We start from the raw sequence: 12,651 nt of genomic DNA, 5'->3' as shown, positions 1-12,651 counted from the left end.
TCATAGTATATATTATTATGTGATTAAGATTTTGTTTTGTAGTGAGTACCTATTTAATTAATATCTATTGATAAATCTGACCAAATACGTAATTTTTAAATGCAAATGTTAAAACAGGGCAGATTGTACGTTGAAAAGTAATTATACGGTAAAAATATATAAATAAAGTTATTCGAATGTAAACTTTAGTTTTAAGTTTACTGTCATTGCTAATGTTAAATTTAACCTGTCGGATGTCTGTGTGAACTAGCTAATATAGTGGAAAATTAATTTCGTGTTTATTGTGTAAGAATTATTAGTGATTCAAAAGTGAACATGGCAAAGGAAGAGGATGACGACAATTTGCCGGACAAAGACGCGGCAAAGGAGTTCTACGCTAAATACGAACCCAAGGAAATAATAGGACGGTACGTATTCACCTACTTATTTGTTATTTATAGTTTGTCTTAGCTAGTAGCACGTATGTGGAGCGTGTTGTGGCCAAATTTCGCTAACAAAAATCGGCTTATGAGCGCGAGTCTTCTTAACATTGCATTTAACAGACTTCGTGACCTTTGAATAATGCAAGTAGGTTAATCGCTTCATAGTAATTTCAGTATGTCTATTTGACATAATAATTTAATTTGGATAAATTTCAGTAGATATAACTTCAAATTATAAGAATATTCGAAAATGGTAATACATAGTGTATAAAGATCTGTGATGTTGGGCAAGTATTCTTAAGAAAATTAAATGTTTCAATACAATTTTGTACTGCTTTAACATTACAAAACTAGAAATTAGAGAGTATTCTTCATATTGTATGGGTCATAAGATGAATTAAAAATTTCAGGATGAATTTAAAGAACACACTTTTAATCGTTCAGTTTGTGATTGAAACTAAACATGACAACAAACTATTAGTAGTAAAACAGATGTACAAACAGTATTTATATATTATGCACTGATACAAAAAGAAGCAACAGTTTATAAGTATATAATATATATATATATATATATAAGATTTTCAATGTTAGTTTATTTCATTCAACTGGTTTATAAAGGAGTTTTTTTTGTGTTCATATAATATTAATAAAATAAATAAAATATAAATTCATAATTTCTATTAATTAGAAAAACAAGCAATAACAATAAAAACCTTTTATTCCCACAACAGAGGCATCAGTTCAACAGTAAGACGATGCATAGAAAAAGAGACAGGTCGCGAATATGCAGCCAAGATCATAGACCTCAGTCAGGAGTCTCAGGATGGAGTGGACACACACACCATGAGAGATGCAACTCGGCAAGAGATCAACATTCTGAGGATGGTTGCGGGGCATCCCTATATTAGTGAGTGAGTTGTTAACAATATATCCATGTTTAAGAGGGCAATATTAAAAAAATCATTACTCTATTTAAAAAAACACAAGTACATGAAAGAAATTAAATTAACTAAGTATAAGTAGTATATATAGAAATATATAGGTATAAATTTCTACCATACTCAATCAATTCCTTGACAGACAGCATAATTTACAAGAAGTTTTGCTTTTTTAATTTAAAACCCTAACATGTAACAACAGGTATCAAATCATACTGGGAATTCTTATGTTAAAGATATCTAGTTATTCCCAATGAGGTGTTCTTCAATAGGTCATTTAATACCAGCTGGAGACACTTGAGGTGATGAAGGGGCAAGAAGCTTGTGAATTATGATAATCTGGTAGGCAAAATACTATAGATCCTTGCTCATCTCTCTCTTATTCATCATTTTGGTCAAACTTTCCCTTTTGTTAATAAAATGAGTCCACAATAATATCTCCTTTTAAAGGAACATATTAGTTCGATTTATAAATATGTTGCAACAAGGCATGGGTTGAATTCATTTATTTTTCCAAAATGTATTATAATTCCAAATATGTTTTAAAATTCTTCAATGTGCAATTTAAAAGTAAATATACTGTTCAAGAGGTTACATCAGAATTGGTAATGAGTTCTTTTCTATTTTGATAATTACATTTTGATTAACATTCAAGGTATGTTAAAAAACAACAACTTGTTTTCAATAATTACGTAAGTTTCACTAAATAAGTGCATTTTTATGGTTGCACAATGCAATGTTATAATTATGATGTACAATGATAATGGATAAATAATTAATATAAAATAAGAATTACACCTTCAGAGGTATTTGTCTTTGCTGTGTGGAGTATTGATGAACCTGATTGTCAAGAAGTGTGTATACATGGATGATATTATAGGTATTTGCCTCTGTTTTTTTGTATTTATTGTATGTGCCTTGTTTATGAATTTTCAATCTTAAATTAGTAATTTTTGGAATACAATAAATTCAATATCTACTATAGTACAATAAGATTTAGTAACAGATAAATCCTTTGCTATAGTAAAGTGTAATACTAAATTGAAAGGTAATTACAATACCTATTAAATATTTAATTAAAATTGCATTTAATTAAGTAACTGACACTGTTGAAATACAGTGTATTATTGTGATACATAAAAAATTAATTCAAGAGATGTAAACTTTACAGAGTTTAATCATGAAGAAGTAATAAAAATATATTATATTACCTTGACATTTGAACCAATTGAATTTGACGTCAACTCACTGATAAATAACTTAATCCAGATTTTTGAAATGAACAATAACAATTGTATTAATAAATATTGGACTACAAGAGTATGTTTAAAATAAATTGATTGTTTTCTATTTTGATTGTATGTAGATCATTTGTCACATGCTCAATTAATAATGGGGATATTTAAAAAAATATCTATAATATTATTTTTCTTTTAAACTGTACTTAAATTATAGTTTGTAAATTGAGTTGTTTTGCTTTCAAGAACCCCTTCCGAAACTTAAATTTGATTGACCCTGCTGGCTGCTGCCTGACTTACGATAAATGGAACAGTGAATACAGATGCAAGTATCTGTTCCAGACCCTACAGACTACGATTATGATGATTATATACTACGATGATTATGATTCAAATAGAAGAAATAAATTAAATAAATGATTTCCAGTTGAGCTGCAAGACGTGTTCGAATCGGAGACATTCATCTTCTTGGTGTTCGAGCTGTGCAAGAACGGAGAGCTGTTCGACTACCTCACGTCCGTCGTCACTCTCTCGGAGAAGAAGACGCGGTACATCATGCGGTCAGTTAGTCAATTATTTATTAATACAACAGTTTATGGCATAAATATTATGCCATTAATAAAACACGTCATATTAAACAGGTTAGAATTACATCGAACATTTGTATTACATCGTGTGAACGTAAGTACAAGCAAGAGACCTATATGCGTACGCACATGATCTATATAAGTACATTTATGATATATAAGAATACAACTCAAAGAATAAACTCTAAAGCTACATCAAACATGATCCGCCGCTTAGAGCTTCTAGCTACAATGTAACAAGTATAGAGAGTTTAATTTTTAGTTTTATAGCATTGAAATGCTTTATAAATGAGAAATTTTTAAAGAATAGAAAAAATTTGAAACGATTTGAAAAATTTGAAAAATTTGATTAACGGGTGGCCGAGAGGCTAGGCGTTGCTACGGTTAGGCAAGATACGCAGGTTCGAATCCTGCCTCGTGATCAAATTTTTTCTATTCTTTAAAAATTTCTCAAGTATAGAGAGTTTAAAGAGATATCTAGAAGTTTAAACCTCTTTTTTTATTGGGGATTCCATCAGGGATTGAGTATATAATTTTTACAATTTTATTATTGTGTGGTTTATCATAGTGGTGTTTAATGTGGTCTATTATGCATATAATAACAATAAATTCTTATTCTTTTGTTATCAAAACAATAATTATAAAACCAAAGTTCATTATTATTTATCATGCAGTCGCATTGACCAAAATTTATGACGTCATTCGTCAGAAGTCATATCGCACTCTAGTTTGTATTTAGAATCTATTTATAGCGTACTAGCGTGCATTGACGACATTATTGTAATAACTTGTACATGAGTGGTGCATGATAGTTACTAGTCGAGCCGCGCGGTTTCACCCGCGGGAGAAATCGCGATATCAAATCTAAATACAGCATATGCGGTATTCTGTTACTTATGCTATTTCACTCGAAAGACGATAAACGATACTTGTTTTAGAGTCAACGCCAAACATTTATTTGATCAATTAGACTTCTTTTAGAAGAACTTTTGAATGGTTATTTATGTATACATTTACTATTTCACCATGTTACCGTAAAAGTTGAAAATGTTTTATCACTGTTCCAGACAAGTGCTGGAGGGCGTGCGGTACGTGCACAGCAAGAGCATCGTGCACCGCGACCTGAAGCCCGAGAACATCCTGCTGGACGACCAGCTCAACGTCAAGATCACCGACTTCGGCTTCGCCAAGGTGCTCACCGACGGGGAGAAACTCTTTGGTGAGTGGGGTGCTGCTGTGATACCGACGGAGGGTTTCACTAAGTGTCTTATGCGTTTTCATAATCTAAGGTATGTGTGAGTGAGGTGGCTATAAGACTTGGTAATGTTCGCTTTTTTATTTGAGTATATAATTTTATTTGTGATTAATTAAATTTGCGTCCGTGTACATTTACATAGACCTTACGCTTCTACAAATGGATTTTTGACTATAGGAGATAAGGGATAAAAAAAGGATTGATGATGGGAACATAGGCATAGGCTGCAAAGTGTGAGTTTAAAGTACTCGACGACAATCTTTTGTGGTAGAAGCTGATGCGATTCGTGGCGGAGGATGTTCGATTCCCGCTCTTAAACTATTAGAAGGCTTAAGGTAACTAGTGTGCGCGTGTTGCAGAGCTGTGCGGCACGCCGGGCTACCTGGCGCCGGAGACGCTGAAGGCCAACATGTTCGAGGACGCGCCCGGATACGGCCGCCAGGTCGACGTGTGAGTGTACATTACACGCCCTACTAGAGTACCGTGTTCATGAAAAGCATTTGAATCGACACGTTGCGGAGACCTGTTTCCTTTGCCTCACCCTTTCAATCCATTACTTCTTTCCAGTCGTCTATCCTTTCTTCTTCCCGTACCCCTTAAAAGCGGGCAGCGCATTCGCAGACGCACTAGCTTTGCGAATGTTCATGACTATCGCTTACCATCAAGCAAATCACGAGCTCAGCCCGCTATGACATAAAAAAGAGTCGACTGGCAACACTGAGGTTGCAGGGTTGATAACCATATTAATATGTTGACAAGGTGTCGCCCGAAGAGCAACCGCTTGTTTATGAATAATTGTTTATATGCATGTGCAGTCGGTGTAGAGCAATGATCAAAACCACTTTTGGTCATTCGGGCAACATTTGAAAGCCGACTTCTATATTGAAGATAAGGTCACTGCTACTGCAACGGTGTTGATCAAGTGTTGTGTAAATGCTTACCATGAATACGAAGCTAGTGCTAACTCAACATAATATAATACCAAATAATATTTAAAACATCACATACATTTTTGATTGGTTAAGTAAATTATACAAAAATTGTCAAGAAAAAATATGCTGTTAAAATATGGAGCTGGTGGGTCGCCTGATGGTAAGTAAGCGTTACCACGGACATGAACACTTACACTACAAATGTATTGCCGATTTTAAATTGGAAAGAGATGAAGAAAGGATTGATGAGAGGAATAAACGAAAGGACTAGGAAGGGTAAGGAAAAATGTATGGGCCTCCGGCTCCCCCACTCACCACATACAAAATACCTACATTGAAAGTAATAGAAAATGTTATTTTCAGTTGGGCATGCGGTGTCATCATGTTCACTTTGTAAGTATATTAATATGTTTATACGTTTTATTTAATGCTGCAGTTTAAAATTTACTACTTAATTAATTGCAATGTTTCATTTCTATTTATTTATATTATACTGGTCGTTCCTAATTTTCGGTAAAATTTTCTTCGGTCCTGTAAAATTATAATTAAATCAGTTAGTCAAAATACAAACATGTCATATAAGTAAGTAAACAACGCCTACAACGCCGCGGGTAAAAATAGTAGCCGATATTCGAATAGCAAGTACCAGGCTAGCAGAATTTGAATAAGGTGGGGCTCATCCGCAGGCTGGTGGGGTGCCCGCCGTTCTGGCACCGCAAGCAGATGGTGATGCTGCGGAACATCATGGAGGGCCGCTACTCCTTCACCAGCCCTGAGTGGGCTGACATATCGGGTGAGAAGTAGTAAGAGAGAGTAGAGAAAGAACCGAGCTAGTGAAAATACTCCCGTCATATTTTGTTATCTTAATATATAATTTCATAAATTTCATACATAGATTTGGATATGAAAATTTTACACAGGTTTATTTTGGATTTTTCAGAGAAATGAAATTTTCTATAAACAATGATATTCTGATAATTTTGACAATGGCAATGATAGGATTTGGAATTGTTTTTAAGATACATAGATAAAACAATGCTATGATTTAACGCAGCAGTTCTATATAGTACTTTTGGTATATAATATTAGTTTTATAGTCTTATTACTGAATTGATTAAATCGCAGATTTTGTCTGTATGTCCCTGTTTGATATCGCACTAATTTGCCGAGAGTTTTTCTTGAATGAACATAATAAAATCTTAAATGTTTAAATAACAGAGGATCCCAAAGATCTCATTCGCAAGTTCCTAGTGGTGGACCCCGAGGAGAGGATCGACATCGAGGATGCGCTGGCTCACCCGTTCTTCAACGCGAAGGTACACCACCGCACCACTGCTGGGCGCCTAGTAGATTATTTATCAATTATCAGCTTCTTATTAAATTTCAGCGAACTTTTAAAATTCTTTTTCTGTTTGTAATTGGCTATAATTGTTAGGGCTGTTTCACAATGTCCAATAAAATTGATTACTTTCAGATTAGCAATGGTCTATTACCACTTTTAAGACAATAATTTATACATACAATCAATAAAGCTTTTAATCTACTAGATTAAACCCATGCTATGCATATGAATTATAAGTAGAAAAGTAAGTTAAAATGTGTTATATATTTTAACCGTCTGGTCAGTGTGATTTATTGTACGACTGTACTTATTAACAAATAAACAATAATTTTGTAATAAAAATATAATTATTTGGGACCATAAAAGGACATTGTGAATCAAGCACTTAAAGAATACGATGGCATGGCTATATTTTCTTTTATTTTAAAGTATCTCTGTACCGATACAAATGCTGCAGACATGCACCGATACCGTGTATGGGCACAGTTCGCTTGGAAGGCACCGTACAGAGTTTATTTCTTATTATTTTTATACGATCGATATGTGCGTGTTGTAGGGTCGATATTGATTTTTGAAACATCTCTTAATCTTTCTCTATTTCAATTTTCATAATGATTTAAGATATTTTACCATGGGTTCGATTGTGTAACATTACTAGATGGATTTTTTTTAACACATGAGTATGTAATGTGTTAACATTGAAGTAATATGTTTTTTGGGATAGTAAAGTGGTGTTCGGTAACAATAGTTTGAACGGGAAGACTGAGTTCTATGTCGTTAATAATTTATATTTTATTTTTTAACTGCTAGAATTGAAAGCAGTCAGGGCGATCTTGTACTATGTAAACGTATTAAGTCAAGTAACTTTATCATAGAAATCGTGAGTTGGTAACGTTTTGAAATTCAAATTCAGTAAACGTAAAATAGTTCGATCTATAAGCGAGCGATCTTGTACGCGAGCTTATACCCTAACTGACACTTCGAGGGTAGTTCATATTTTCCACTGTAACATGACGAGTTGCAGCAGTTCGATTCTATTCCGTAACTGAAAGCGCTAAAGTCCCAATTCGCCTGCAACACGCACACCCGCGCGGGTCGCATGTCTGACCGTGTGTTGTCTCAGCTGTGGGACCAGGACGTGACGCCGCTCAAGAAGAGCTACTCCAGCGCCAGCCGCCGGATGTCGCGCATCGACCAGATCGCTATGGTAACTATGGCATGCCACGGCTCGTGCACGCTAAACACTATACACTTTCACGCAAAATTACGCACTCACACGCTTAGCTTCGTATTCACACGTGCGCTACGTGCTCACCCTAAAACAACTCACTCACACTTTGACACGCAACGCAAAAGCAACTCACACTGACACGATAAGGCTTTGGTTGCACGCAATCTGTTATTAAACGAACACATGTACGCGATTAAGTCGTAGTTGAAAAGATTGGTTACATATAAAAATTTATACACTTGTTGTTGAAAATAACATAACTAAACAGCGACACTTATCCAATAGCATTCGGTTACAACGTAGGAATTTGACAATTTGAAGCGTAATTAATTTAGAAGTAAAATAGCCAACGAAACTTTAATGTGAAATTTGTTACGCTTCACTAAGCCCCACCCAATTACACTTGCACGATCGCATGTTTTTCACGAATTTGCTCTTAGAATAGTTTAGTATATGTAAATTAGAATAGTTTATCTATTTTGCCATAAGTTATCAAAGAGTATTTGAAACATTTTATGCAATAGTATGTTTTATTCTTTAGTGAATAATATTTTTTATTGCGAATTTTATTAACTACTCTTATGGGAAGTGGTTCTCAATAATTAACATGTGATGAATATTGACACCCCAAAATCCATTGAGTTATTTGATTTCAGTTTACGTGTTATCATTACATTTTCTCCGTTCAACTCCTCGGAAATTTGGTATAAATATTATTTAGAATGTTTTAAACGCAGTTTTTAAAATTCATATTGTTTGAAGTCTTTAAAACTAGTATTATAATGACAGTGCACAGCATGATCTTTCTATGTTGTATTCAATATAAGCCCGGGTTCTTTGTATTCCTTCCGTGGATTTTTGCTGAGTCACTACAGTGACACCGCCAGGCCAATATAATGAGGATACGTTATAGCATTACGTTAATTAGTTAGTTAACCTTAATCACTGCAATGTTAAGTATTTATTTGTAGGTTGCATGGGTTATGGGTAGCCCCAATGGTGAAAGTTATTAATTATAGCCTAACGAATTGAATACTTAATAATATGAAGCCAAGAAGTATGTTATAAAGCGATGTAAAGCTAAAGCGCATCCACGAGATGTGACACCGAAAAAGTATAGTTCGAGTAGTGGGTAACAAGTGCGTGCGTGTGCGCAGGCTATAAAGTCGGGCGGGTTCAACCCGCGCGCGCGGCTGCGTGTGGCGCTGTGCGCGGTGCGCGCGGCCGTGCGGCTGCGGCGCCTGCCGCACGCCGCCGCGCGCGCGCTGCCGCTGCACGACGCGCTCGACGACCCCTACACGCTGCGGGTGCTGCGCAAGGTACGCACTACGCCTCCCGCCGCACCACGCCACACCACACTCCCGCACACACTACTAATAATAATTATGATACGTTGGATTTGTCTGCCCTTTAATAAGGATGTTAAAACTGTGTTTCGCACATACACACGCTGTGCTACAACATCATACTAAGAGACGCTTCGCACATGGCCGCTCTAGCTCTAACATAATAAGTACGATCATCCCCCACGCCTCGTCATTAATGATAATGATAGGAGTGATATTTAAGTTTCTCTCTATGTCATAGCCGGCAACTGAGCTGGTCGTTCGCTTGATGGTAAGTGATCACCACTGCCCATCAACATTCGCAGAGGAATTGCCTCTGTGAATGCGCTGCCCGATTTAATGGGTACGAAATGTGGAAAGGATTGATGACTGGGAAGAAGGAATGGACTGAGAAGGATACGGGCCTCCGGCTTCCTCACTCACCGTACGAAACGCAGTAGCATGCTTCTACTTCACGCCGGTTTTCTACGGCAGTATGGTATTTCCCCGGTGCGAGCTGGCCCAATTCGTGCCGAAGCGTGCTCGAATTCGACATACAAAACATGATGACATAAACATCAACACAAATACGATATCTTATACGTAAGTGATACATGAACAAAACAATAAAACATGAAACGTTCAGGTCATAGACGGTTGCGCGTTCCGCGTGTACGGGCACTGGGTGAAGAAGGGCGAGGGCCAGAACCGCGCGGCGCTGTTCGAGAACACGCCCAAGACGGAGCTCAAGAGCCTCTACGTGAGCAACCTTAGCCGGTAGACCTCCGCCGCTCGCTGCGCGCCTGGTGCTCAGGTGAGACTCTACGCTCCACATTGCCCACAACCTTATTTATAACCAACCCACTTCGAAATTGTTTGCTTATTTATTGTCTAGATGTGTTTGTTGGTGTAAATGAAATGAAGTTGTATTTTTATGCTATGATTATTTGTTCTCAATTTAAAATTTCTTCTAAAATTTTTACAAATCTATATTATAAATTGTTGTACTCAGGGTGTATTTAGTTGACTAAACAGCATACAAAATATCCCATACAAGGAATAGTAAAGTTTTATATTATATAATTTTAATTTCAGAATAAATTTAAAATTTAAAGTTTAGGCTAAAATGGTAGCTTGAACAAGACATATCCTTATGATATACACTATTTAGACTACATTATAAATTAAATTGATTTATTTCCATTGGATGTCTATAGTTATTTATAATCTGTATATTATCAAAATATATATATTTATTTTACTAAGCCACCATAACAATAGCATTAAGTATCAATTAACAAAATACAAAAACATTTTAAAATGTTATCTTTATCAAGAGTATAGAGTCCGAGTCAAGCATGACGTCATCTCCTCATTATTTCTGCTCGCCTGATGGTTACGTGAAATTTACACTTTCGATTTTTCCGACAAGCGAGAGAGACGTTTATTTTTTATGATTTATTTATTTTCTTGGGAATATTATTTTTGTTACTAGTTTTTTTTTATTTGTATTCCAGGAACTTATTTGGTGGTGGATTTATTTTTAAATATATTGTGAAATTCTGAGATCCTAATGAGGCGTTTATGATGCTGTTGCTATGCCTGAGTGAAATTTATATTTACAATAAATAGGTCGTTTCAGGATAATGCTTTATGCTGCCTGAGATTAAGAAGGGTTCCAGGTAACAAAATAAATAAACTCTTTAAAAAGTATCTAGCTTATTCCCTTTAGATATGTAAATGGAAATATTACATATTTTTGGAATCGACTAGACCGAAGATATGTCGACTTGTTATCAAATAAATGCGCATTGTTTTAAACGCCATCTAGTCTGTTTAGTACTTGCCAGTAGTGACTGTTCGTATTTGAGTTCTGTATAAAGATGGCGCCACGTTCTGGCGCGAATTATCTGGGAGAGTGTCCCACTCCCGGTCGGCCGCACGCAGTCGCCCGGGATGCACGCTACGCTGTCAATAAAGTTGGCGAAACTCGCGCCGTAAAAGGAAAATTTACACGATTCCTTTTGTTTCAGAGGAGTCGACGTACCAGGGCGGCAGAGGCGTGCAAGACGTGACCGCGACGTAGGTTAGTTGGCACTCGCGCCGCCGCCTCGTAGACTAGCCGTAGTTAGTACAAATGTAACGTAGGCAATGCAGGCAATAAGTCCCTTGTGATCTATTACATTAGTTAGATTCTCGTATGCGTAGTATTATTCAGTTGTGATAACTGGTACGTTGTCGTTGTGTTTCGGCACGTGTAAAGTTACGTTTCTGCTATCAACCACTCGTTCGAATTATATTAGCGTATAAGTTATGTATTATATAATGTACATTGTATTTATGGATGTTTAAATTTGTATTTGTTTTAATGCAAAGGAATGTTATTCAATACACTATTGTAAGGACATTTTTTTTTATTTTACTTATATCCCTTTTTCGTATTAATTAATCCTTCACAAAATATAATCATGTCCTTACCACACAATTTCGGTTTCCTATCAAATATTGAAGTGTTTATTTATAATGAATTGTTAAGTATCAAGTACTTAGAATCGTAAGTATTTTATTTAGTATAGCAATATTTTTGTGAATAAATATTGATATTTTCTCAATTACATATCTTTTTGTTGCCTAGATTTATTTTAGTAAGAAAATCTACCATGACAATGTATATTTTATGCCATCAGAAAGGACAGATTTCATGAAAAAACCACTAAAATTTGACTTTATTCTAAATCCCTTTCTCTTCGCCTCCAACTTCCCGACCTCGGATCGCCTATATATTACTTTTCTGTTAATTATTCTTAATTTTTAAATGAGTTTCATTCTACTATAATTTTTTTGTTGTCAGAAATTATCGGTCCTAGTCTATCTTACCCCGTTTATATTACCAAGTAAGTGATGTCACCTAACATAGTCCTTGTATTTGCTATTCATCAGGATTATTATAAATAAAATGAAAATAAATCGTCATCGCTAATTATTAAAAGTTCAATCAAATAATTTAATGGGCAGAAATAGTTAACAACACAACATAATTGTCTCAATAATCACAATGAGAAAAGATAAATTAGTAATTACTGACATACAGCGCTACCGGCATATTGAGTAATAGTTTATTTTTTACTATACGAAGATCTAAATTACACGTTAAACTATATCAACTTATCGTCGAGTGATCACACCGACGCGTCATATTATCACACAGTTGGTTCAATCGCACCGTCACTTTACATTTAAAACAGAGATGTCAGTAGCACATGCAAACAACCGGCATATTGCTCAAAAAAGCGTGAGCCGCAAACGGCGCGGCGAAGTTTTGATTCGCAACGTAACAAAGTGAAAGTCGCGCGGGGCGCGGTGTGCGGGGGCGCGGCG

General features: G+C 35.6%; 1 protein-coding gene across 2 annotated transcripts; it reads left to right on the top strand.

Annotated features, from left to right (window-relative positions):
* Window positions 1–11,680, top strand: LOC119836322 (phosphorylase b kinase gamma catalytic chain, liver/testis isoform). Of its 2 annotated transcripts, XM_038361619.1 has the most exons (12): window positions 1–407; window positions 1,157–1,332; window positions 3,029–3,161; window positions 4,256–4,407; window positions 4,803–4,893; window positions 5,739–5,768; window positions 6,062–6,168; window positions 6,594–6,691; window positions 7,841–7,924; window positions 9,106–9,267; window positions 9,920–10,087; window positions 11,307–11,680. In XM_038361619.1, the coding sequence occupies exons 1-11, from the start codon at window positions 316–318 to the stop codon at window positions 10,052–10,054; spliced, it is 1,260 nt and encodes a 419-aa protein (XP_038217547.1). In that variant the 5' UTR covers window positions 1–315; the 3' UTR covers window positions 10,055–10,087; window positions 11,307–11,680. The 2 variants fall into 2 exon arrangements, with proteins under 2 accessions (XP_038217547.1, XP_038217548.1); XM_038361620.1 differs by lacking the exon at window positions 7,841–7,924.
* Window positions 11,681–12,651: the final 971 nt, after the last annotated feature.

This window comes from Zerene cesonia, chromosome 23, assembly GCF_012273895.1.
Source record: "Zerene cesonia ecotype Mississippi chromosome 23, Zerene_cesonia_1.1, whole genome shotgun sequence".
Taxonomy (NCBI): Eukaryota; Metazoa; Arthropoda; class Insecta; order Lepidoptera; family Pieridae; genus Zerene; species Zerene cesonia.
The sequence above is the reverse complement of the archived record's forward strand: the minus strand, read 5'-3'. Positions and strand labels throughout refer to the sequence as shown.